Source organism: Notamacropus eugenii, chromosome 3 (genome assembly GCF_028372415.1).
Source record: "Notamacropus eugenii isolate mMacEug1 chromosome 3, mMacEug1.pri_v2, whole genome shotgun sequence".
In the NCBI taxonomy this organism is placed as follows: Eukaryota; Metazoa; Chordata; class Mammalia; order Diprotodontia; family Macropodidae; genus Notamacropus; species Notamacropus eugenii.
The window spans coordinates 289830030-289857760 of NC_092874.1; the positions used below are offsets into that span (position 1 = coordinate 289830030).

Sequence of the window (27731 nt, forward strand, 5' to 3'; positions counted from 1 at the left end):
CTGTCCTTTCTGACCCAAGAGTATAAATATAAGTAGTGGGTATAAATAAAGTAGATGTTACCCCCCAGGAGTCTTCAAGGAGAGACAGGATGGCAGGGCAGGGGGAAGGGCCCCTGTCAACTCTCTCAATTCTAAAAGTCTGTAACATTCCCATGTATGAAAATATACTTTAGAATAACTAGGGTTTTCTTTACTAACCTGACAGTATAACTACGTATAAGATACACTGCATAAGTATACATATATACATATACAATATACATATATAAATATATAATGTATAAGATACATTGTTCACAACTCAAGAGAATTATGTTTAGGTTGATGATGAATTTAAGTAGCCCCTCACACTAAGATCTGGGGAAATAAGTATTATACTGTATCATACTAACCTGAAATCCATCCTTTTTCCCTTTCTCGAACCCACTTCTCAGTCTAGATCATGGGTAGTTTCCAAAGGGTATGACCCAAGTAATGCCATCACTTCCAACCCCCCAAGGCACCTGCTTGTTAACTAGTTGGGCTGGACCTCTCCCAAGTGGGACTCCTGCTCCTGTTTACCAGTAAACAGGGAAACCAGCTTGGCCTGGGTTCCTCTCCAGGGAACTAGTCTCCTAATCTTCTGTCTCCTCGGTGAAACTAGGAGTGACTTGGTCTCCACAAGGAAGACAAAACCAGGGAATCCCATTTGGGATAGTCCTGATTTTCTGGTCAAGATTACTATGGGCAGTCAATGCCCAGCAAACAATTAACATTCCTCAACTGTTAAGAGAGGGGTGTGAACATCCACACCTGAAGGCAAACCCACCTACCAACTGGGGTATTCTTACCTTGGTCAGGGGGAAGTCTCAATGAGGTACTGTCAGGTCAATCAGAAGGAAGACACACCTAGGTTTAAAAGACCCTGTTGGCCCTCACTCAGGGTCTCTGGTCATCCAGAGAGGCCACTGACCAGTTTAGTGATTACTACTAACCTAACCAATAAATTGATCGTGCTCATATCCTGACTTTTTCCTGAGGTGCCAATGAGACCGTTTGTTAACAGTACACATCACTATTAATAAAATGCTATCCTGACCTAGAGAAAACTGCCTAAGCACCATTTTTACTTGCTACACATCTTATGGTCATTTTAAAGAATCTTAAAGGTAGCTAGACCCTTTGTCTGGAAGTATGTGTGAACCTAAATTTTTCTGTGAATTTCCCCTAAAACTACTATTTAAGTCAGACAGCACAGTGGAGGAGGAGGAGGAAACACCCTGGAAATGGAGTTAAGAGGCACAGGCATATCACCAACCCTCAAGAGAAATGAGGATGATATGCATCCTGCAGGCCTCAGAGCATTGCAGCAAGGAAAGGGCCTTTGGGGGCTCCAGTGCTCCTCACTCCAACAGTCATCTCACCTGGCTTTGCGCACAAACATCATCCAGTTACATTCGTTTTCGTCCGTTGTAATGATACAAAATTCGAGGACACCATTGTGGTACATCTGCCAGCAGAAGGCCAAAAAAAAAAAGAGAAAGGGAGAGAAGTGGTCATGGATAGATCACTGACAAGGGTTGCTTGAGGACCCTGTCCTCAAGGACCCAGCAGCATCTTGAGTACAGGGATCTTCCCATACCTGGAACACAAGGATGCAAACCCCAGTGCCCACTGCCCAACTGACCCCATTGGGCACACAAAGCCCATCCTTTACCCCCAAGCCTGGAAACTTTACCAAGACACACCTGGCCCAGTGTCTGAATGGAGGGACAAACCCTGGGCACTGCTGTGCTTGTCTTGTCAGAACTTTGTGTCTTTTTGGATCTTCCCATCAGACGATCTCATGAGCTAGGAAGAGGAAGAGCCTCAGCTCCTCATTCTAGTTGCCTACAAATCAACTTAAAAATGAGAGGAATTCCCCAGTGGAAAACAAGTGGCTGCAACAACAAAGATTCCAGCCAGTGCTGCCACAGGACTGCACAGGTACAAACGCAGACCGAGCTTTTCCGCACCATCAAGTGTGGCCAGCAATGTCCCTCAGGATCACAGGCTGAGCCCCTGACTGGCCCAGCTCCCCAGAAGCAGCCGCTGCGGCCTTCCCCCAAACCCGTGCACACACACACACACGCAGACACACACACAGACGCATGCATACGCACACACGACCTTGAGCTAGACATCCCTGGTGCTGATGCTGTGAGCTGAGGGAGAGAAGCCCTTCCTGTGACCACGCTCTCAGTGAAACTGATTGCATCATTGTGTCATGAGGGAATTTACTGCCAAGCACTTCCACTGAGAACTGCAAAGGGCAGTAATGAAAGGGATCTCCAGGAATCCCTCCTCCCAGACTTCTCCTTTTTCATTATTCTGCCCCTACTACCCACCTGTAAAGTGATAGTGCTGGGGCTGCTGCAGCACGGGAAACAAAATGAATTTTAGTGTCAGTGGGTGGAAAAGCTAGCCAGGGAAGGAGGCAGCAGATGGGGGGATCTCATGGCAGGGTTTGCAATGGTGTCAGGAAGGTCATGAGAAAAGGTAGGGGGAAATGGGGAGAAGGCAAGTCAGAGTGACCCTGCTTGCATCAGAAGCTTCCTCATCTGTGAGAAGCTTCTTTGGGCCCTGCACACATGGGGTGTTCACTGACTCCAAAACAAGCTCGTGGTGTGGAACAACATTTATCAATATAACCTTTTTATTTCCAACAACAACAACAACAAAATCTAAGTTTTTGGGTGACTGCCTAGATTCAGACCCGTGTAGTAACTGAAATCAAATATGTCCCATAGAGGGGCTGCTGAAATTGTTAACTCTCCAAATCTTTGCCTGGGTTTCACTTTGTGATACTCACTCGGCTGCTGGGCCCAGAAGCAAAGAGAATACAAGAAGCAATCCAAGGTTCTACATAGGAGAACTAGATAAATGTAGGCATTTTGGTTCCTTTGCTTTCCTTCCACCTTTAATACAACAGCTTTAACAAAATTTTTTTTAAACAAGTCTTAATTTTTACGGATTTTCTCTTGTTTTTACATCCCCTTCGTTTCCCAGTAGTTCCCTCTTCCCTACTCATGGAGGCATCCCTTGTAATAAAAAAGAAGAGAGAAAGAGAAAAAAGCAATTCAGCTAAACTGGACAAGAAATCGAAAGAGTCTGACTGCAGATGCAATGCTCCATATCCACAGTCCCCACCTCTTCAAGGAAGAGCTGCTATTGTTCAGTCCTTTCAGTTGTGTCTCACTCTTCATGGCCCCATCTGGGATTTTCTTGGCAAAGATACTAGAGTGGTTTGCCATTTCCTTCTCCAGCTCATTTTACAAATAAGGAAACTGAGGCAAAGAGTGACTTGCCCAGGGTCACAGTTAGTAAGTGCCAAGGCCAGATTTGAACTCAGGAAGATGAATCTTCCTGGCTTCAGGCCTCATGCTCTGTGCACTATGGCACTACCTAACCACACCTCAACGAAGGGAGGTAGGTGCAAATACTTACATTTTTAAAAGCAACAGAAAATTCTCTTTCACACACACACCAACACCAACCTTCCAGATATGATTTGCCGCCTTGTCTGTCCAATCTGCTACTTCCATAGAGTGGCTCTGCTGGCCAATCAATGGCCCAAAGCAAGTTCGCACAGGAATGGTTTCTCCAGTCCATACACCTATCAGCAGGAAGAACCCAAAAACCAAAGGTTTAAAGCCAGTCCCAAAGGTAGAGAAAAAGAGAAGGGCTGGCCACGCGTACCAAGTCTCATCAGCAGGGAACTTTGGAGCAGTTAAGCCGTATTAGTCCCTCTTGACAAATACAGAGAGGAAGTAGATCTCATCAGGGACGTGGTAAGAGATATTGTACATCCTTGACTTCTGGAGTCTGGGAGTTGGGAAATTTGACTATTCTTCAAAATGTTCAGAAAAGAATCTAAGGATGTCACACTAAAAATGTTTCTACCTCCAATTACTGTAAAATAAAGGGAAGCTTCCAACACCTTGGGTGGATAATTTAGGTTTATTAGCTGTCTTCTAGAAAGTTTAGCAGGTTTTGAAAGAATTTGAAAAATGGTTGCTCGTGACTTCAGAACCCAACATATATATACACACACACACACACATATATATACATATATATGCATATATATACATATACATACATACATACATATAGATATATACACATATATATATATACTTCTTGTACTCCCTAATTTAAGTGAAATTGAGATAAATATATTCTAGCTATTCCTTTCTTCTCTGGCACTCAAGATACTTATTACTTATTTGATCTACAAAATACTCCTTGTGATCAAGGATATCTACGGTGTTATTTTCATGTTGCTAATGAATGCTAAGCCTGAAGGACAGACTTGCTCCTGACCTTTCAGTGGGGAATCAAGAAAATCCAGTCAGAGAAGAGTTCTCTCCTACCAATTTATGAGACGGTTTTCTGAGAAAGCGAATTTTTTCATAATGACTTAAACCTGAGTTACACTTAACAGCTACTCCCACCATCCCAAATCTCATAAATATTCCTCCTGGGCTCCAATGATCTCTCTGCAGCTCCCATCCTTACAACTCAGCAGCAGGGAGGGAGGAAGTGGACAGGTGGCATGCTGTGGGTTTTATGGCTCTTACCCACATCTGCCACCATGAGAGACTGGCGGAGGACGAGCTGCTTTGGGAGAGACAGCCTGGCTCGGCTCTCTATTGGGCTGTCTGGGACAAAGGTCACGGGTCCATGGTCAGGGCAATCTGAGGGGTAGGCTCGGTCACAAAGTGTGCACCCTGGAGATAGAAAAGATGAGATGATTTTAATGAAGCCCAAATGGATCCTGGAACCAGGCAGGACTAGGGCCTGCCTTCTATTTAAAAAGTACTTTTCATAAAACGTGAGCTGAGTACAAAGGTGGGTCTTGTCAGAATTACTGTATCAAGATTTCATACCTCCAATCCATGTGACTGTAGCATATCCTTCTCCAGGACCTGACAAGATCTTAAATCTCCTTCTAATTCAACAGACAAGTCCCTTGTTCAATCTTGAGGCTAACAGTTCTCAAACTTTTTAGTCTTGGGATCCCTTTACATTCTAAAAAATTGGGGATGTCAAATTAATTTACTTATTCAGTGCCATACCAATCTAACTACCAAAAAAACCCTTTATTTTACGGAGCTAGAAAAAAGGTAACAACATTCATCTGGAAGAACAAAAGGTCAGGAATATCAAGGGAATCAATGAAAAAAATGAAAAGGAAGATGGCCTAGACATACAGATCTCAAACTGTAGTACAGAGTGTCAGAACAATCTGGTACTGGCTAAGAAACAGCATGGTGGATCAGTGGAATAGATTGGGTACAGAAGACCCAGTGGTAAATGACCATTGCAATCTAATGTTTGATAAACTCAAAGCTCTTAGGAAAGGAATTCATTATTTGGCAGAAACAGCTAGGAAAACTGAAAAGTAGTCTGGCAGAAAGTAGGTATAGATTAACATCTTACACTACATATCAAGACACACTTAAAATGGGGACATGATTTAGAAATAAAAGATGATATTGTAAACAAATTAGGGGAGCATAGAATACTTCACCTGTCATATCTATGGACAAGAGAAGAATTTATGACCAAACAACAGATAGAGAGGATCATGAAATTTAAAATGGATAATTTTGAACACATTAAATTTAAAAAAGTTTGCACAAAGCCAATGTAGCCAATATTAGAAAGAAAGCAGAAAACTGGGAAATTTCTTTTTTTTACAGTAAGTTTCTCTGCCAAAGGTTTCATTTTTTAAATGTGTAGAGAAAGGAGTCAACTTTAAAAGAATATGAGTCATTCCCCAATTGATAAATGGTCAAAGCACTGGAATAGGCAGTTTGCAGAAGAAATAAAAGCCATTTATACTCACAAGAAAAACTGCTCTAAATCACTCCTGTTTAAAGAGTTGCAAATTAAAACAACTGAAGTACCTATCAAATTGGTTAATGTGACAAAAAAGGAAGACAACAGAGTCTGGAGGGCATATGGAAAAACTGGGACACTAATACGCTGTTGGTGAAGTAAAAACCTGGGAAGACTTACATGAACTGATACAAAGTGAATTAAGCAGAACCAGAAGAACATTGTACACAGTAACAGCAATATTGTACAATGTTCAACTGTGAATGACTTAGCTATTCTAAGTAATACAATGATCTAAGATGATTCTGAAGGACTAATGATAAAAATGCTATCCACCTCTAGAAAAAGAATTGATGGAGTCTGAATGCAGATGAAAGTATGCTTTTTGAACTTTATTTTAATTGTTTTTTTTTAGTCTGTTCTCTTTTGTAACATGACTAATATGGAAATATATTTTGCATGACTGCACATGAATAATCTATATCAAAGTGCTGGCCTTCTCAAGGAGAGGGAATCAGAGGGAGCAAGGGATTCTGGAAATAAAAAGTAATTTTTAAAAGAAATGTTAAAAATTGTTTTTACATGTATTTGAGAAAAAATATAGTAAAAACATGCTTAGAATGTCAAAAAAATAAATAAAAGATGGAAACTGAGGATCCTGGGTTTTTCAAACATAGGCTGTATCAATAGTTACCATATTAGAAATCAAAACAGATAAACTTTTAAAATGTTCATTCCTTTAAAATAATGATGATGGTGATGATGCTAAGGGACAGCTGGGTGGCACAGTGTAAAGCACCAACCCTGGAGTCAGGGATCTGAATTCAAATCCAGTCTCAGATACTTACTAACTTGTGATCCTGGGCAAGTCATTTAACCCCAACTGCCCCCCCCCAAAAATGATAATGATGGTGATAATAATATACCCATTACATGTTAACTTAAATAACATTTTTATAAAAAAAAAAACAACCTCATTTCCAAACAAACAAAAAAAAAAAACAACTGGTGAAGAGTGGTCCAGTTTTACAATCTTCGGCAAATCTCTTTAACGTGTAGTTTAACAGAAGACAGCTGGATTCTCCTATCTGCTTCTGCATACCATCTGTCACAATACATTGTTAAGGATGAAATATGCAAAGAAAATTTGGCTTCAAAAGGGAGGGGGGCATTTTAATAAATGCTCATCTTTTGTCCTACGTTGTGAAAAAATATCTGATTGTATGTTCAAGCCAAACTGGACTACATCACCCCTATTTTCAGCTTATATATCCCTCACCCTACCCCGATGACTGCAATCCCCTACTTAAGAGGCACACCTCCCTCCATGGCAGCTTTCCTCATCCTGACCCTTCTCACTCTCCTCAAATGTGCCACTGGACACGTCCTCTGAACCTTGACACTGCACAGTGTTCCCTGAGTTGGAGTAATCTTTGTACATTTTCCTTGTTCCCAACCTGCCCTTGAGGTCAGAGATGGGATCTGACACTGTCTTTCAATGGCCTTCTACAGAGCTTTGCCTACAGAAGGTATGCTGAAATGAGCTCCAGGCCATGCCCTTGGACAAACTCAGCCTGGCCTGAAACAGCACGGGAAGAAGCTCTGGGATGTCCCCATGGGCCTGGCAAGGTCAACCTGTTGGTGTAAGGTCAGTATCTACAGGGCCATATTTATCCTTTGTTCAGCTATCAACAAACTGGGAACTAGGTTCTGAAGACGGATGTAAGGTTAAAACTCTGCAACCCAACATTTCATACTGATGATATTTATCATACCAGCCAGCATTTCTGTTAGGATTTACAGTTCACAAAATACTCACATCCAGGTCCCAATTAGCGTGGATGAGGTATCTCCTGAAGGTGTGGCATGCATTTGCCTTCACACTATCTAAAGTTATAATTACGTAAATATGGTGATTGATTCCAGTCTAATGGAAATACACAGTGTGATTTCAAGTAATGCAACCACTCCTAGGGACTCATTATTCACACTAATCAGGACCAAGCTGTATATAATAACGTAGCTCTTTATAATAATAAAATCCTATTTTACAATCGTTATCCTCACACCAATCATGGAAGGTAGGTGCTAAGAATATCCCTATTTTATAGAAGAGAAAATTGAGGCACAGAAGTAAAGTGATGTGCATAGGGTCATAAAGTCTAAATGTCAAAGGCAGCAACTGAACTTGGGTCTTCCTTGCTTCAAACTCATAACTCTATCCAGCTGGGGATACCAGAGTGCACAGAACACTGGACCTGGAGTCAGGAAGACCTGAGTTCAAATCTAGTTTCAGACACTTAGTAACTGTGGGACCCTGGACAAGTTACTTCAACTCTGCCTGTCTCAGTTTAAAATAAGGATAATTATAGTCCCTTCCTCCCAGGGTTGTTGTGAAGATCAAATGAGAAAATCATTCCTTGGTCTGTCTTCTGAGTCCTCTTCTTTCTCAAACTGACTCCTTTGCCAAGGAGGGCCCTTCTAGGCATCTACTTCTTTACCTTCCAATCCAGGTGTTTCTCCTTAGAATTGTTCTGTTAGACTTGGAATTAGGGACTCCTGAGTTCACATTCTACTTCAGATCCTCACTAGGTGAGTGACCCTGGGCAGGCCACTAACCCTCTGTCTGCCTCAGTGATCTCATCTATAAAATGGGGGGCCTCCCCTCTCAGATGATGTGGGCTCAATTGTCTCTTAAGATCCCTTCCAACAATCTATGGTCCTGTGGGGATTAGTGGCATTGAAACCAGGGGAGCCAAGCCCTCTTCTCAAACAGGATTCTGATTCTAGAATTTAAAAATATTTCTGGGCACGAGGCTAAGCCTGCTTACTCAGAAAAGATCAAGCTTTATGTAAGTGAATGGATGGCTTCCTTTCTCCTCCTACATCAAGAATGAGCCTCTACATGATACTGTCATGAGCCCAAGCTCCTCTCTCAAGTTCCAGTATCCCACCCCTCAATACCAAGCAGCCATTGACTGGGTTCTGTGGCCTCTGACTAGTCAAAAGGCTGCACTTCAGGATCTAGAAGGCCCTGTGTGGCCTCAAGGCCACAGGCTCCCAGCCTCCTGCACTAGACTCCTTCCTAGCAGTTTTGGCATCAGAGTAATGGCTTTTCTTTGATCCTTTTCCTTCTCTCAATCATGTTCCTGGTGTTCTGTGGCAGGCTCCTCAGGGGCAGGGCCACTGAATGGGGACACCTTGGTCCCCTCTGCAGCCTCCAGAGGGATAGTCTGCCTTCTTCTGTAGGAGATTCTGTTAGCAGTGTTCTCAAGCATACATTTCTCCTCACTAAAGCAAAGTACAAACAACTTGGATACATTTTCTCTTATTTTGTGCTAAAAAGCAATGGGACCTTACTCAGAGACTGTGGGCCCTGAGATGAACTTCTGGAATTTATGTGAAACTGTCCTAGGTCTTGGCTTCTGTGTAAAAAGGGCAGACTTCCAGTTCATATCCTTACCTTAGGAAGATATTCTTAGGATAAATGAAACATATGAAGTAATCTCTAAGCCACTTTGAAAAAGGGGTAGGGGGCATTACTTTAACACAGAAGCCAGTCTGAACTCAAGAACACATTCCGATTTCTTGACACGTTTCGTGTTCCCCCACCTCCAAGCTGAGCTGTTTGCTAAAGATGGTGGATGTGCTGATGTCAGTTACCCCCATGCCCACTGGGCACACTCACAGATGGTAAACAAGGTTGCCATGTTCTCCTTGTTGGAGTTGGAGTCTTCCATCTGCAGGGATGGCGGCACAAAGGAGAGGTTGTCTGAAGCCACATCTACATGGCCTGACCCCATAGCGACCTCCGGGGTGATGGAGGACACAGCCACAGGTTCGAGGCTGAGGCCCACTTCATGCAGGGAAACTGATTCCAGAGAGGCAAGGCTGTGTGAGGTAGAGAGGGCCACGCTTACAGAGTTGGTGCTCATGGCCACAGTGTGGATGGAGTCACCAAGGGCATTATCGGGCATCCCACTGACTCGTCCCGCTATGTGATCAGTCTCCATGACTACAGGGAGCTCGAGGCCATTACCATGAAGGGGGATCACACCCCCATGTCCCACAGTGTCTGCTGCCAAATTGTTACCAACTGAGTCCACAGACAAAGGTTCATGGCTTCTGGACCCATTTGGCATCTGTGAATGCTCCCCTGCAACGCCCTCCATGGTCAGCTCCTCGGCCGCCATGCCGTCTGTGGAAATGGGGCTGGTCACCCTAGAGACACTCTCCATGGTGATAGCCGTGTCCAGCGTCACCTCGTGGCTGTCACCAGGATGGAGGCTCTGGGCCCCGTGGGCATTGACTGCACGGGAATCCATAGGGACGATGCCTGGCTCTAGGCCAACACTGCCACCAGGCTGATACGGATCTAGTGCTGCCGGGTTATTGGACACGGCCAGCGCGGAGTTGTTGTCCACGCTGATAGAGTTTGGGTGGATGTACTGAGGAGGAGGTCTGTCAGCCAAGTAAGATAAGATACCTGATGAAGGAAAGAGAGAGGAAATGAGGGATCTAGTGTATCCAGGCATGATGTTCTCCAAATGTTCTCCAAACAGAATTTGAGCAGTGTCTGCACTCACAAATGTACACAGGCTAGAATTTTTCTTATGAAGGTGTGAATGGTTTTTTCCAGTTTAATAAAAATAAGTTATTTTCTCAAGGATTAATGTAAATATAAACACGAAGCTGTTCCTGTAAGACCCTTTGCTGAGAAGGGAGAATTAAAGCAGAGTAAAAATGACCTAAACGCTCTGATCTCCAGCTGGCCTTGTTGGGTACTGGCTGCAGTTAGAGATGTAGCTCTGAAGGGAGGGATGAGTAAACAGCAGACCAGCTTCCAGTACAGGGTCTCACACAGACTAAGCGCTTAGTAAGTGCTTACCGGCTGACTAATGGAATTGAAGAAGACCCAGAGAAGGACATTCTTAAACTCACAAGTAGCCAGGTCTCCTGGGGCCTCCCAGAAAGCACACCCACCCCCACAGCTCGCTGGGGATTTGGCAAAAGACATTCCCAAAGTATAGAGCCAGCCAAAGCCAGCAGTGGAGCAAGAGTGGGGAGAAGAGTGTCAGTTGGGGGCTACTCCTCCAAACTGCTGTGAGGAACCTTCGGGCCTGCACTTGGACACTTGAAAGTGCATGCTGTTTGATGAAAATCAGGATTCTTCCCCACTGGTTTGTCCTGGGACCCTCTGATGGTCAGTATGGAGAAGCCTACAGGCCACTCCCTTCTCAGAATCATGTTTTCAAATATATTAAATAAGATACACAGGATCACAAAGGAAAAATTATCACAAAATATAGTGATCAAAATATTTTTTAAAAACAGATTCATGGAAGGCAGGTCTCTGAGCTCTCTGTTGTAAAAGAAAGGCCCTGAATAAAATGACAACGTTAGAGGTGAGTCAGTAAACAAAAGGATGCCTGAGACAGACAAAGGCTCATCTCCCCTGCCCGAGGGAGCCGATGCCCAGTCAGGGTACTCACCAGGTAGAATGTGCCTGAAGTAGCTGCTCTCCAGGTGTGGGTAGGGTGGGGGTGGGAGAGGGTAGTTCCTCTCTGGTATCCCACACATCACTCCCCGATCGCCAATGCCCATTGGGAGCATCAGAGACAAGGCAGAAGGCAGAGAGCTTAAGGAGGGACCAAGGTTTGGAATTGCAACAGGGAGTCCTGGGGAAAAAAAAGAAAAGAGAAGTTTCCTTAAAAAGTAAATTAAAACTCCCAAATATCTTCTTGGAAAACACTGGTTAAAATCTCAGAAATTTCTTTCCAACAGTAAAAATCCCAATTACCTGGAGAAGAAGTAACAAAATCTACTTCCTCCCACATAAGAGAGGTAGAGACTCCTGGGTCAGAACCGTTAAGGCACAAGCTCAGTTTTCATGGGAACAGTCTTGGGTCAGGTAAAGGTGAGGGCTTCTTGAAACCACTACGCTCTCATGAGGCCCCCAGAGAACAGCTGGGAATTGAGAGAGCGAGACACGAGTTATCTTGTTTTCCACCTCTTCTCAGTGGGAACTTGCTGGGGAGAGCATCCTACCCTTGAGATTGGTCCGTGGTCTGAGCACACCTTTTGTTAATTGGCTAAGGGGCTGAGAGCGTGCACAGTCCACGAGCAAACTAGCAGCTGGGAGAGCTTAAATGGGGACAGGAAAGCCTGAGAGAGGGCTTTTCCTTTCTCCTCAGGAAGGAGAAGAGGGCTCCTGCGGGGAGAACTCGCCCTGCATGCTGACATGTAGCTTGTATCCGGAATATAAGCCTACACCTCTGCTTCACTCTGGCGGTCTCTTCTCTCATATGTTTATCCGGCTGATCACCGAAGACCTGAGATAGGTAAGAGGACCCGGCAGCCCACGGCATTAGGCCGGGCAGGTGGCGCCTCCAACAGGGACAGCACTAGAGATCCTGGGTGGCAGGAAACCCAGAAGGGGCCGAAAGAAAGAGGGTGCCCAAACCTTGTGTTTGGAAGGGGAGAAAAGTGAGCTTCCCAAACCCACGGGAAAAGGGCAGGATGGGGAATCAGTTGCAAGTAATAAAGCCAGAGGAACAGGAGGTCTGGGCTAAGATACTCTACAAGGAATGCAGGAATGCGGGGGTCACTATACATCTGAACGACCTCCGAAAGTTTTGTAACAGGATATGGAATGTCTCTCCATGGCTCAAACACGCCGGAGTATCAGGAGAGAAATGGGGAGTGATCGAGGAACAAATGACTGCTTATGAACAGCAATGTCCTAGGAAGTTGGAGGACTTAGATTTCCTGATATTCGGTTTGATAAAGGGCCTGCTGAAGGTCCCCGAGAGACTGAAACGGAATTGGGAGGAAAACAAAAGTAACAAAGCAGAAAGGGGAGAGAATCCTGGAGAGCAAGATAATGAGGAAGTTAGGGAGTGCAGGGGAAAAATAGGTCCAGAGCTCCATCTAGCAGATAGGAAAGGTGATGCAGGAGAGCATGCACCATGTCTTCTCTCTACCCCTTCATGTTGGACACTCCATTGGTCAGACAGCCTAAGGCCACAGTCCAGTCTAGAAAAGGGGATACGAAAGGCCATAGAGGATGGAGAAGATGTAGGGACATTCCCTGTGGTAGAAATAGCAGACCCCAATGCCCCCAATGGGATTCGGAGGGGCCACATACCCATAGAGTGGAAGAGAGTAGCAACTCTCAAAAAGGCCTGTACCAAGCATGGCCCCAATTCACCCTTTGTCATAGCCATACTTGAGACTCTCAGTGGTCAGTTCGTCCTGACCCCTAATGATTGGAAGAGCTTAGCCAGAGCCTGCCTTACCCCGGGGCAGAATGTGATTTGGGTGTCAGAATTTTCTCAAAAGGTGAAGGATACTACCGGTGGGCTGGGGGCTCAGGCCTCCCAGGCTTATCAGCAATTGACAGGAACAGGGCAGTATGAGGCTACAGGAGATCAATTACAGTATTCAGGAGCAGATTATGTTCTGATTAATTCCAATAACGAATGAGACTCTGGCATGCTAACTAGTTACATGAGGCATGACCCGCCAGGCAGCTTCCGGGAAACCAAAGTCTTTGGGTTCCGGGGGGAGTATGGTTGCAAAGCTGAAACTTAAAGGAATTAACAAAAGGTGTGCTCAGACCACGGACCAATCTCAAGGGTGGGATGCTCTCCCCAGCAAGTTCCCACTGAGAAGAAGTGGAAAACAAGATAATTCGTGTCTCACTCCCTCAATTCCCAGCTGTTCTCTGGGGGCTCGTGAGAGCTTGGCGGTTTCAAGAAGCCCTCACCTTTACTTGACCCGAGACCGTTCCCGTGAAAACTGAGCTTGTGCCTTAACACAGAACCCTGTCTATGTGATCAGGTCCTTTGTACTTGATGCTTTGGCACAACTATTTTTCTCTTGTCAAATAAGGAGGGTTCAGTCAAAAGGGCTGGGGGAAATGACTGGGATATAGAGACCACTGGCACCAATAAAATACACTTTTAAAAAGAGAGAGACAGACTGGACCTGTCAGGAACACCCTCTCCTAAAGCAGACCGATGCCTTTTCTCCATTTTAGAGTCTCAGAGAGTCCCTCAGAGTAGTGAGGAATGACATGACTTGTCCAAGGTCACTGAGCCTGCATGTATCTGCAGGAGGGACTTAAATCCAGGCTGGCCTGGTTCAGAGGCCAGCTCTCATTGTCAGCTCAAAGAAAGGCTTCCTCATTAGATGATAAATAAATAACTAACTATCCCACCTTGAGTTTTGCTTTCCTCCTTGGAGTGGTTCCCACAAAGGGTGCTACAATGAGAGTCCCAAGCCCAAACCCCAGCCTCACTCAGGGGTCCACTGTCACATGCTTTAGGTTTTAATGCTGGTCATACAATAACCAGTAAGAGTCAAAATGATCCTAATGATTTTAAGCCCCAACAAGCCAATTAATCAAAGATGATTCAGATACAAGTAAATGGTGAATATCCGCACAATGTGATTAAAAATCTTAAACTAAAACTTAATCCGTTTAAACTCTTGGAGACCACATAACCCCAATCCCCTCATTCCACAAGGGAAACTCAAGGCCCGGAAAGAGATGTGACTTGCCCATGGCCTCACCAGTGAAAGTAAGAAGTAGGATTTGAACCCTGATCCTCTGAGATAGCGAGTATACTTTCCCATCTGAGCACAGAGACAGCACCTTAGACAAACACAGCCTGTCTAATTAAAGACTGTTTTGGAATAGAATCGAGGAGCTGGAGGCTTCAGGGGAAGTGAGCTGCACACGTGTCACATCTCTGCCCACGGACGTGCCAGGGAAGCACCTAGAAGCCTCAGAAGCAGCCCCCACCTCGTCTCTGTGGCACAGTGGGAAGGAAAAGATGTTTTGCCTGATGTGAGCCGTGCTCTACTAATTTTGGAGGACACTGGTTGACAACAAAGTTTTCAAGGAAGTGGAGGGATCTAAACAAATCCCCAGTACCCATGATCTCTTTTTGAGTGAAGTCATCAGGGCATGATGATTGGGCACAGCAGAGAGACGGCTCCTCCACACTGGAGGGCCCAATACAGAGTGGGAGAGTGTTCTCTAAGCCTCCTTGCTTTTCCACAACATATAAGGGCTGATGATTCAACTTAGCCAGTCTTAACCACCTGAGTGAACTGGGTTTAAAGCTTGGGCTTTGAGAAAGAAATCTAGCCAGTAAACCTAAGGCTCCATTTCTAAAATGCAGACAGGAACACCTGCTTCCCAGGGCTGCTGTGAAGCCTAAAGAGGATAAGATGTGCAGAGTATTTCGGAAGCCCAGCTGTTACTTTGGTAGCTGGGGGACAGATGTGTTGTACAGCAGAGAGGCCGATTTGGCAGGGGAGGCCTGGGTAGGAAAGGACGGAGGTACAAACTGTGTGTAGGTAAAAATGGAATGGCAGGGCGAGGAAAATGGAAGAGTCAAGGATGGCTCAGACTGCCTAGATGCCCTCTAAAATGTCCATCTATTGGGGTCCCAATGTCCTACAACTCCAGGAGATTCTGCAGAGAACAAAGAGGTCAAAGGGAGCCAGTGTGGCATCGCAAAAAGAATGTAGTCATAGGATGTGGGTTCAAATCCAGGCTCAGCCACTCACTTCCTGTGAGACGTTGAGCAAGGCCCTTCACTTCGCTTGAGACCACAAGTTCCTCATCTGTAAAAGAAGAGCTGGACTAGATTCTAAATCAGTGACCCTGGAATTGATATAATGCATCTGAGAATTTTAAGCATCCAGTAAGTTCCACCTTCAAAATCTAAGAAATGTGAGAACTTAAGACTGTAAGTCCTTCATTATCTAATTAGGTAGATTTTTAAAAAAATTTATTTATTTCTGCCTGTCACTGGATCTGCTTACCAGATCCAATGTGTTCCACTGAAATTGGAAAGTCAGAGTGTGGAACTAAGAAGGACGCAGAAAGGCTGGGCAGGAGTAGGAGGTAGAAGACAGCTTTCCCCGGCAGTGCTGGACGAAGCTGTCGGGAGCCATCCCTCCTTCCCTTGATGCCAAGCCCAGGACCGCAGCCAGAAAGCTCCTGTCCTGGGCAGGAGGAACCCTCCTCACCCCACCTCCTGGAAGCGCACCCATGATTCCTGGCTATTAGGGTGTAATGCCGGTGTGTTCCCCATCCACCCACCCACACCCCCACAGGTTCAGGGAACCACTCAGAGCCTGATGGAGAACAGTTACCTGTCAGGACAGAAAACCTGCTCCTCTGGCAGTTTTACCACTCACCTGGGGCAGGGATGGCATTGTGAGTAGGGGAAGCAGCCAGGCCGAGGTGACTTCCTGAGACTGGCAAGGCATTGCTTACTGAGGATGAAGCAAGCTGCTCCATCCCCACAGGACTCAGGTTCATCTCATTCATTCTAGGAAAGAGCACAAACAGCTGTCAGTAAAGCAGTGACGCCCAGGGAATGAAGAGCCCTCCAGTGGAGCACCTCACATGGGTTCACTGGAATCGGACAGTGCTATGCCCACAGGCCGTCCGCCCTGACAAGGGGAAAAACGTCATCCACAACTTTTCACTCATTGCTTTCTGAAAATGGCCTTTGTGTTTAGCCAAACCATTCAGCCCTTCAGATGGCTTTAAAACAAGAATAAACAACCAAACTGCCAAGCCTCCTTATTTTCAAACCAGCCTGTAAGGTCTGCATCGGTGCTTTTCCCATCGAGAGCAGAACAATATCACACAGGAAATAGTAAGCCATCACATTGCTGAGAAGTTACCAGAATTTACTGCATAGGAATCAGCTCTAAGGTCTGAATTAAGCAGGGGAGAAAGGGCTGAACTTAGAGCCTGAAAGAAAAACCTGGGCTTCCATCCCCCAGACTGTCATGGGAGAGTCACGGCCCCCTGTGGGTCTCAGCTCTTTCATCTGTAAAATAGAGATGTGACAGGAGCACCTGTCAGGGCTGCCACGAGACTCTAGGGAGGGAATGTCAGTAACACTTTCAGGGCCTTTACGTCAGGCACTATTATGTCCTCGTCACCGTAACTTAGCTAAGACAAAAATGATGTGCACTTTCCTCCAACATAATAGCATTTCTAAGGTTTCTGGAGATACCACAGATACCCTAGACAATCAAGCCCATCCACTAGACACAGTCATTAAGAAAACATGTCACTGGCATTAACAGTGGTGTGGCTAAGGATGAAAGAACAAATAAAAAGTTACCAACAATGACTTCTCAGTTCAGATCAGAAACTAATAACACCATCAGAACCAAAGAGACCAGGCAGCAGGTACCAAGAGAAGTGTCACTAACACGAGGGATTCTCTGAGTAACTAGAAGCCACAGCAACCCTGCCTCTTTGTCCAAGCAAACACCAAACCTGGTGCCAAGTGTGTGCAACAGCACTAATCAATGAGCTAGAGATTGTTTAAGAAAGCAGAGAAAAGTTTATTTTTCTTCTCATGAGAAAGGGCATGCATCCCTTACCCTTAGGTCTGCCTGCAGAGGAGAGTGCAAATTGATTACAGAAAGCAAGGCTTATTTATACCCTAAAGTAAGTTCCCCCTTCCTAACTCTCTGCCCCCTTATCCCATTGGCTGGGCTTCAGAGGGTACAATCTATACCCCGAAATCTTCCCCAGCAACAAAGAACAAAGGCAGCTACACAAGTTTTGCCCAGAGACCAGAAAAGGTGGGAAGTCTGTTCTGGGCTCAAAAACAAGATCTAGGCAGTTTCAAGGCTGTTCTGCAAGATTAAGCAGTTTCAATATGTACAGAGCTTGCATGATATTCTTTCTTTTCACCAAGGTTGGGTAGCATGTTCCGTTACGTCATACTCCTGAGGAGACTTCACTATTCCAGGGATTTCATCCCTCACAATCTCCCCTCTTATTTCTTACCCTTTGAAGTCTCCTCACACCATTCCTGAAAGATCTCCTCTACTAACTGCTCCCCAATCCCTCTGTCAGGTTCCTGTTGGTCACCTTGGACGATGGGTACCCATCCTTGAGATTTCAAAACCATCAGCCGCACTCCGCCTTTCCCTTCTACTCTAATCATCTTGGACAGGGAGTCTTGAACCACTCTGGTAATATGCTGCACCATGGAAGGGAGACAGATGGGGAGTAAAAATCACTCCACAAACAGCAATTAAGAGGAACCAAAGGTCTTGTTTCCACCATGACCCTCTGAACCAAGATCACCAGGAGGTGTTGAATGGGGAAAGCCAGGTCTGGACTGGGACATGTGTCAGTTTTCTGATATTACTAGTAATATCTTTTACCACCTTCTCGTTATTATCAATTTTCAGGCAGCAGTTCTACAAATTTAGTTTCCTACAGACCCCTCCTTCTTTGGCTAACAGGTAATCTAAGACTAATCTATGCTGAAGTACAGCTTCCTGAGCTTGGGTGGCCTGATCCACCAGGAGTTCTATGGCTTGTGCTGTTTGACTAGTGATAATTTTCATTACTATCTGTAATCTGATTAATCTATTAAGAATATAGATGGGAGTTCTGTGCTTCCAACTTCCATCCTGTGTCCAAGTAGCTGGACCATATGTCTGGATTATTCTCTGAGGGGGCCAAGTGTTACCCCAGCCACTGGCATCCCTGGTACTGGTTAATGAGGTGTCTAAATTCTTCTTCTATCTGTCCAAATCATCATATAATTGAATTCCCAGATCCCTGCCCAGTTTCCCAGGCAGGAAAAAGAACTTGGGGTGGACAAGACCTATGTAGCAGTTTCCCATCCAATTTTGTGGGAGATGGGTGTATGCTGTACTCCCACAGATCCAGTAATGGCCTTTCAGTGAGGCCTGTCCAGACTTAAACAATCACCTGAATATATCTTTAACTTGTTTTTCCTGTGAATATTCTTGGGATGTGACTATTGGTCATTACCTCCTAATGGACTGGGCACACACAACTCATCCCAAGTCCAAGAACAATTCCAAAGATGAGTGTTGTTGTTCCAAAGATACGTTTGGTCCTCATATAGTTTGAATTACTTCAACAGCTCTGAAAACACTTCCTACCCTTAGCCCTTTTTACATTTCATATGGGTTGCATTAAACGAAGGCAAATAGCATGTACAATTTAGTCTTGACTGTTACAGTTTGGGGGTAAGTCCATTCACAATCACTCCCCACATCTCCACCCCGGGCCAGCTAGTGGCAGCCCAAGTTTGGCTCAGGGTTTCCGACAACAGCCAATTATGCTTCTCCTCTGGTCCCCAGAACCCAGTCCTATCATGGACATCAGACACTGGACTGAGAAGACATTGGAGTCTTAAAGGAACAGGGACCCAGGGCCAGCTCTCAAGCTGCTGTAACCCTCCACATTAAATTGCCTACCAGTTTCCTCAACCAGACTCTCAAACTGGTTCCCTTCCTGGAAGAGGGAAGGTGGAGGTGAGTGTGGGGCTGCCAGAATACAGACTAGTCCCATGGAGAGAAGCAATTGAACCCATGGGGAAGGAGACAAAAAGAGATACTACAGAAGAAAATCAGAATGGGTATAGCTACAAGAAAATATGGAACAGTATATACGACATTTTCATTCATTTGCTGGTACGCTCCTCAGCTTCACCTTCAAGTTCTCAGTGTCTGCTGTGGTAACTTCCCACTTAGTCGGGGTCTTGACTGGTCCTTTTACCCAAGTATGGTAGGTTCCAACCACACTCCTTTGTTCGGACAGCTGTATCAGTGGTGAGCAAGATCTGAAACGGTCCCTTCCAGGTTGGGGTAAGCTTCTCCTCCCTCCACATTCTGATAAGCACCCAATCCCCAGGCTGGAACTTGTGGATTGGAAAACCCAAGGGGGGGTGGTGTCTGAGCAATTAACCCCTTTTTCTGTAATGATAATAAATGCTTTGCCATGGATTGCACATGATCATTAAGAAACTGATCCTAGTATCCCACTGAGGGGATTGTGCCAGGCTAAAGGGATAAGAATGCCCATAAAGTAATTCATAAGGAGAGAGAGTTACATCCCTTCTAGGTTTTGTTCTGATACAGAAGAGAGCTAAGGGTAAGCACGTAGTCCAAAGGAGCAGACTCTCTAAGATTAATTTTGTCAATTGTCTTTTAATCTCCTGATTCATTCTTTCCACCTTGCTGCCAAGTAATTTCTAAAGCTGTCATTAAGGACTGAAGGACTTTAGCAGTGAAATGAGGCCCTGTATGCTTTGGAATGGTTGGATTCCAGGAGGCTGGCTGCCATGGGAGTGGTATCTTTGGCTGTTCTTATTTGCCCTCTGACACCAACCATCAACCATGATGGTTAATGCAACCATTAACCATTTGCTTAGCCAGAGTATAGAGACCAGCAGACATACTTGGTCAAGATTGCATCTCACAAGTTCTGGACATCACAATGGCTACCCTAATGTAGGTGTTGTATCACCTGCCCGCAGGCTGCTTCATTTAGGATCTCCCTCCCATCTGGGAGAAGCCATCTCCCACTTTCACCTTGCTGACCTCCTAATTCCTGTGCCTTTGCAGGCTCCTTTTCAAACAAGGATGTAGGCTTTAAATCAGGAGGCAAGGATGGGATCAGAACAAAAACAGGTTCAGTCACTTTATGCTCTAATTCACCAGCTCTCTTTGCCTCCTCATCAGCAAGGTGGTTTCCCCTAGCTTCAAAAGAGCTCCCTTTTCGGTCATTCACATGTATCAGGGCGACAGCCTAGGGTAAGTGCAAATTTGCTAGTACTTGTTGCAGCAAACTAGTATGAGCCAACTCTTTTCCTTTGCTATTCATTAAGCCTCTTTCTCTCCATATTTTCCCAAATATATGTGCCACCTCCCAAGCATATTTTGAATCAGTATAAACATTTCCCTCTTTTCCATTAAGCAGTTTCAATGCTTAATTCAAGGAACAGAGTTCACAAATCTGTGCTGACCACTGGGTAGGTAATCCTCCTGCTTCCACAACAGCACTTGTATCCCCATCAATAATAGCATATCCATTTTTCCTTTTTTCCCCTCAATTACCTGGGGAGCACTGTCAATGAAGAAGTTTATCACCTCGGGAAGAGAGGATTCTTGCAAATCTTCCCTAACCTTAGTTTGGAAGTCAATTCCATATAGCAATGAGTATCCTCTTCCAGGTCATGAGATGAAAGGCCGGAGAGAAAGGAAGCAGGGTTCAGGTCAGTATCATGTGTTAGCACTAGGTCATCTTTCTCTATTAAAAGTGCCTTATACTTCAGGATCCTAGAATCAATGAGCCACCAGCCTGCCCTCTGGTTGAGGACTGATCTGATCTGGTGAGGTACACTGACCACTAGGCTCCCTCCAAATGTCAATTTCCTACTTTCTTCAACTAGCATTGTGGTAGCTGCTACTTCCTGGACACAGGTGGGCCAACCTCTTGCTACTGGATCTAATAGCTTTGAAAGAAAAGGCCACCAGTCTTTTCCGGCCTCCCCAGTTCTGGGCCAACACTCCCAGAACAACTCCCTTGTCTACATTAACAAAAAGATGAAAAGGTTTGTCTAGCAAAGGCAAAGCAAGCACAGGAGGTGAATTTAGGACTTCTCTGAGGTTCTGGAAATTCTTTTTAAATCCTGTCCCAGCTAATAATGTCAGGCTCCTCCTCTAACAGATATTTGTACATAGGTTTTGTTAAGCTTGCATAAGAATTTATCCAGAGTCTATGACACCCTACCAGTCCCAGGAATTTATGTAACTCTCTCTTGGTTCTTAGGAGCTGGATTTGAATAATGCCCATGCCTATGTTAGGATCCAGCTCCTTACTCCCTTCATTGATAAGCTGTCCCAAGTACTTCACTTCAGCTTCTGTGAATTGCATTTCTTTTGGGAAACCCTTAATCCCTTCGGCCCCAGGAAATTTAGGAGCTGAATAGTGAAACTGCTATGCCAACTTTGTCTCTCTTGGGCCAGGGCTATCAGCAGATCACCAACATACTGTAAGACCATTATAGATGGAGGTGGGTAGAATTTTTCCATCAGTGCCTCCAGCACTTGACTGAAAAGGTTAGGGGATTCTTTGTACCCCTGGGGAAGAACACACCATCTCAACTGTTGTTTTCTACCCACGTCTGGGGCTTCCCACTCAAAAGCAAAAAGATCCCTCCTCTCAGTAACCAGGGGGCAGACCCAGAAGGCATCCTTTAGATCAATGACACCAAACGACCAACTATTTGCAGGTATTCTTCCCTAAGGGTGTATGGGTCTGGGACCATGGGATATGAGGGAAGGACTATCTCATTAACTTCTCTTAAGTCTTGCACTAGTCTAAGGGAGCCATCCCCTCTCCTCACTGAGAGGATAGGTGAATTGTAAGATGACTTGCAAGGCTCCAGTAGCCCATCCTCTAACAGTTCTTGGATGACTGGTTTTAGTCCCCGCTTTCCTTCTAATGAGATTGGGTATTGTCTAATTCTGATGATTGTTCCAGGGTTCTTCAACTTAATTCTAATTGATGGAATATCTATCCTGCCCCAGTTCCGAGGACCAGCTCGTACCTGGGGGTCAATTTGGACCCTCTCTTCCTCCTTAAGGATACACAACTTTCGAGGAACTATTTGGGCCCCTTCCGAGGGTCAGTTGGATAGATAATTTGGTAATCAAGTCCCTTCCTAATAAATTTGGCCCCGCTTCAGGCACTAGTAAGCATTTCCCCAGAATTTTAACTCCTGCACATTCTAATTCTAAAACCTCTGTTACTGAAACATTGAAATTTTCTCCTTTGACTCCAAATATCACTAATGTCTTTTTGCTCAACCAGGCTCCAGGGAGAAGAGTAGTTACTGAGGATCAGGTGGCTCCAGTATCCATTAAAAAGGTGCCCTCTAATCTGTTCTTCCCCACCCTTACATTTATCAAGGGTTCCGGGTGGGCAAAACCTCTAATACTCAACCTCAACCAGATAGGATATTTTCTGTTCAGTCATTTGTCTGGGGCAATTCTTTTTCCTATGGCCCCATTTTCACAACCGAAGCAAGCGAGAGGAGGACGGATGCCTCCACTACCCATTTTGCCCATTGCTATCCATCTCAGGGACAATATCCCCTGCCTCACCTTGTTCCTTTCTGGGGTCAGGCTGGATAGCCTGCGACATAACCTGAGGCTGCTTTCCTTGCTGTTCGAACATTAGTTTAGCTTGTTCTTCCTGCTGTTTCAAGGCTTGGATCATTATCTGATTCTGTTTATTTTTCTCCGTTTTATTTTCCTCCCCCCTAGCTACACATACCTTTTGGGGGGTCTCCAAGAGCTCATTGAGGGGTTTATTCTGCTACCCTTCTAACTTCTGTAGCTTCCTATTAATATCAGGTCAGGAGCTGGTAATAAAATATACTCTTAGTAAACTTTGGGTTGTTGAATCAGCAAGCTCCAGTCCTGAGTACTTCCTCATATGTTCTTTTTTTTTTTTTAATTCTAATTTATTTTTAGTTTTCAGCATTCACTTCCACAAGATTTTGAGTTTCAAATTTTCTCCCCATTTCTCCTTTCTGCCCACCCCAAGACATCGTGCACTCTGATTACCCCTTCCCCCAATCTTCCCTTCCTTCAATCACACCCCCACCCATCTCTTATCCCCATCCCCTCTAATTTCTTGGAGGACAAGATAGATTTCTACACTCCACTGCCTGTATATCTTATTTCCCAGTTGCATGTAAAAACAAATTTTAACACTCGTTTTTAAAACTCTGAGTTCCAACTTTTCTTCCTCCCCACCCATCCCCACTGAGAAGGCAAGCAATTAAATATGTTATACATGTGTAGTTGCGCAAAAGACTTCCATAAAAGTCATGTTGTAGAAGACTATATTTCCCTCCATCCTATCCTGCCCATTTATTCTATTCTCTCTTTTGACCTGATCCCTCCTCAAAAGTATTTACTTCTAATTATGGCCTCCTCCTATTAGTTCTCCCTTCTATCATCTCCCCTCCCCCCCACTTATCCCCTTCTCCCCTACCTTCCTGTAGTGTAAGACAGAGTTTCATAGCAAATTGAGTGTGCATGTTATTCCCTCCTTCAGCCAAATGTGATGAGTTTCACTTCTTCCCTCTCACCTCCCTTCTCTTCCCTTCCATTGAAAAAGCTTTTTTTTTTGCCTCTTTTATGAGAGATGATTTGCCCCATTCCATTTCTCCCTTTCTCCTCCCAATATATTCCTCTCTCACCTCCTAATTTTATTTTTCTAGATATCATCCCTTCCTATTCAATTCACTCTGTATCCTCTGTCAATATGTATATAATCCTTCCAACTACCCAAATACTGAGAAGTCTCAAGAGTTACAAATATGATCTTTCCATGTAGGAATGTAAACAGTTCAACTTTAGTAAGTCCCTTATGATTTCTCTTTCCTGTTTACTTTTTCATGCTTCTCTTAATTCTTGTGTTTGAAAATCAAATTTTCTATTCATCTCTGGTCTTTTCACCAAGAATGCTTGAAAGTCCTCTATTTCATTGAATGAAAATTTTTTTCCCCTGAAGTATTATACTCAGTTTTGCTGGGCAGGTAATTCTTGGTTTTAATCCTAATTCCTCTGATTTCTGGAATCTCCTATTCCAAGTCCTTCAATCCCTTAATGTAGAAGCTGCTACATCTTGTGTTATCCTTACTGTATTTCCACAATACTTGAATTGTTTCTTTCTAGCTGTTTGAATTTTTTCTCCTTGACCTGGGAACTCTGGAATTTGGCTACAATATTCCTAGGAGTTTCTTTTTTTGGATGTCTTTCAGGAGGTGATTGGTGGATTCTTTCAATATTTATTTTGCCCTCTAGTTCTAGAATATCAGGACAGTTTTCCTTGATAATTTCTTGAAAGATGATGTCTAAGCTCTTTTTCTGATCATGGCTTTCAGATAGTCCCATAATTTTAAAATTGTCTCTCCTGGACCTATTTTCCAGGCCAGTTGTTTTTCCAAGGAGATACTTCACATTGTCTGTTATTTTTTCAATCCTTTGGCCTTGTTTTATAATTTCTTGATTTCTCATAAAGTCATTGGCTTCCATCTGCTCCATTCTAATCTTTAAGGAATTATTTTCTTCAGTGAGCTTTTGGATCTCCTTTTCCATCTGGCCAGTTCTGCTTTTTAGGGCATTCTTCTCCCCATTGGCTTTTTGGACCTCTTTTGCCATTTGGATTAGTCTATTTTTTTAAAGCGTTATTTTCTTCAGCATTTTTTTGGGTCTCCTTTAGCAAGCAGGTGACTCTTTTTTCATGATTTTTTTGCATCTCTCTCATTTTTCTTCCCAATTTTTGCTCTACTTCTCTTACTTGATTCTCAAAATCCATTTTGAGCTCTTCCATGGCCTCAGACCAATTCATATTTTCTTGGAGGCTTTGGATGGAGCTTTGACTTTGTTGTCTTCTCTTTGCATATTCTGGTCTTCCTTGTCACCAAAGTAACATTCTATAGTCTGATTCTTTTTCCAGTTTTTGCTCATTTCCCCAGCCATTTACTTGACTTTTGAGCTCTTTGTCAAGGTAGATCTCTGCTTCCAGTGGGGGTGGGGAGCGTACTGTCTGCTACTCAATGGCCCCACAATCTGCAGGCGTAGAGCTCCAGAAACAATCGCTGTCTCTGCCCCTGCTGTTGCTGTTGAGGGTTCCTCCGCCCTTTTTCCCCTCTGCTGCCCTGAGGCTGAGGCCTGATCACTCTGCTCACCCACTCTGGTCCCACAGGCTATTTCCACTGACCTTCCAATTTGCCCTCGGCAATTTGGGGTCCTGAAATCTGGAAACTGCCACAGGTTCGAGAGACTCAGTCTCCTCAAGGCCTGCTCAGGTCCTGTCTGTGCCTGCATCGCCCATGCTGGACTGCACCCTGCCCTCAGCATGGCGCGATAGACACTTCCCTGTGATCTTCCAGGCTCCTCCCCACCCCCCCATATATCCTTTTAATCTATTTAAAAAGGCAGAGGAGTCTCATCTTTTTCTTGTCTGATTTCAGTTATTTTGTTCATACTGTGACTCCTTGGTACAACACTCCTGATTCGTTGCATTATCATACCTCTTAACTCCCTCATGTTTTCTCTATAAACAGCATTGTTGTGATCCCAGTTGGGGTCCTGGAAGGGGTACCTCTGTTCCCCTCTCATTCCTCCCTGTGCTACCGGGTGAGCATCATCCCAAGTTTTCATAGCTGCTCTTCTAATCTGTCCCTGCTTTTCCCTGGTAAGTAAAATATCCAGGATTGCCATCAGTTCACTCCAAGTAGATAAGCTAGGTCCTAAAAACTGATGCACCTGTTCAGCTGCACCAGAGAGATCCTCAATCATAGCCTTCATTTCCTTGGGGCAGCTAGGTGATGCAGTGGATAGAGCACCAGTGTAGGAGTCAGGAGGACCTGAGTTCAAATCTCACCTCAGACACTTGACACTCGCTAGCTGTGTGACCTTGGGCGAGTCACTTAACCCCAACTGCCCCATCTCCAGTCATCCTGATGAATATCTGGTCATTGGATTCAGATGGCTCTGGAGGAGAAGTGAGGCTGGTGACCTGCACAGCCCTCCCTCGCTCAAAACAAAGTCAAGTGCAAGTCATGTCGTCATTTCTCTGATGGCATGGTCTTCTTTGGCAACAAAGGAGGAACACACTGTCTAACCTCTGTACTACTAAGAGGAACGTTTACATATCCAATCCCCACACTGGGCTAAGGGAACCTCTTGCAAGGGAAATTGGCTGACAGTACTACTGGTAGGGGGAAGAGGAAAATTCTTCTTCTCTTCTTAGGGGCCCTATAAGGTTTAGACAAGCAGCCGTCTTCCAGATCAGTGACAGCTCCAGAAGGAGGCATGGAAGGAGGAGAAGGATGGTGGTAGCAGCTGGGCTGGTGGATTCTGATAGGGAGGAGGAAGGGAGAGATGTGGGTCCCAAGGAAGGGAGCAGTTATCCTTCTCTTCCTCCTTCCCATTCTTTTCTTCTTTCATTATCAATCGTCAGATTGAAGGTAACCACAATGCTGAATAAGCATTGTGCTCCTCCTCATTCCTAGGTTCCTTCCCATTCACACAGCTACTCAAATTCTGACATACCTAATCTTCAGAGGATCCTATTTTGGCCAGAATACATTTCCTCCGAATTGAGCCCCTGCCCAAACAAGGCAGCAATACCTAATCATCTTCTTTTTATCTTTTCCTTTATACTTTGGTAATTCATCCCAATTACTCAACTTGTTTCCTAGAGTGGTATCAAGCGGAATAGAAGGGGGAGTCCTATCCCTGCTTTGCTTGGACTGAGATGTCCCCATTATGATCCCTTATTACTTCCTTGCTGTGGGTGAAACTGAAAATTTCCCTTGACCACAGATGGAGGGAGGAGGCCCATCAGTCGATCCCTCTCTGTCAAGTTCAAGGTCAACCAAACTGCATCAGTCTCTTGGACCAAGAGTATTGGTGTTGAGGCATGCAACCTGAGAAGTCCTCGTCAGGAGCCCCTTGTCAAGGTCCCCTGAGGAGCGGCCTCCTAACTTCCTCAACTCCTAGCCAGACTCAAATGATCCTACCTATTATCTGGTTACCCAGGATTCCTTACCTGAGTTTATGCACAAACTTATGTAACCTTCACTTTCTATATGGCAGGAATAGCTAGCGTGCACTCCAGGAACTCTCTAGTTTCAAAAACAGCCCCTCCTCGAAACTCCACTATAGGGACAGCTGGCCGCCAATTCACCTTTCCTAGGGTCGCCAGCAATATCAGGGGTCTCCTACCAGTCGGGTGGGTGACAGGGCTCCAGGAGCTCCCAAAAGCAAGTTCAGTTGAAATCTCAGTGGAACCTCCAAATCTGTGTGCAACAGCACTATGCTAGAGACTGTTTAAGAAAGCAGAGAAAAGTTTATTTTCCTTCTCATGAGAAAGGGCATGCCTCCTTCACCCCTAGGTCTGCCTGCAGCAGGAGAGTACAAATTGGTTACAGAAAGCAAGGCTTATTTATACCCTAAAGCAA

The 27731-nt window shown here is 44.7% G+C and overlaps 1 protein-coding gene across 1 annotated transcript in view; it reads right to left on the reverse strand.

The window, feature by feature from the left end:
* PRDM4 (PR/SET domain 4) overlaps window positions 1-27731 on the reverse strand; it is a 38268-nt gene that overhangs the window by 6049 nt on the left and 4488 nt on the right. Inside the window, exons 2-7 of the mRNA XM_072655841.1 lie at window positions 16084-16217; window positions 11358-11543; window positions 9554-10351; window positions 4602-4751; window positions 3516-3634; window positions 1404-1489 (exon numbers count right to left, since the gene is read on the reverse strand). Coding sequence (XP_072511942.1) covers window positions 1404-1489; window positions 3516-3634; window positions 4602-4751; window positions 9554-10351; window positions 11358-11543; window positions 16084-16217 — 1473 coding nt within the window. The remainder of the gene's footprint in view (window positions 1-1403; window positions 1490-3515; window positions 3635-4601; window positions 4752-9553; window positions 10352-11357; window positions 11544-16083; window positions 16218-27731) is intronic.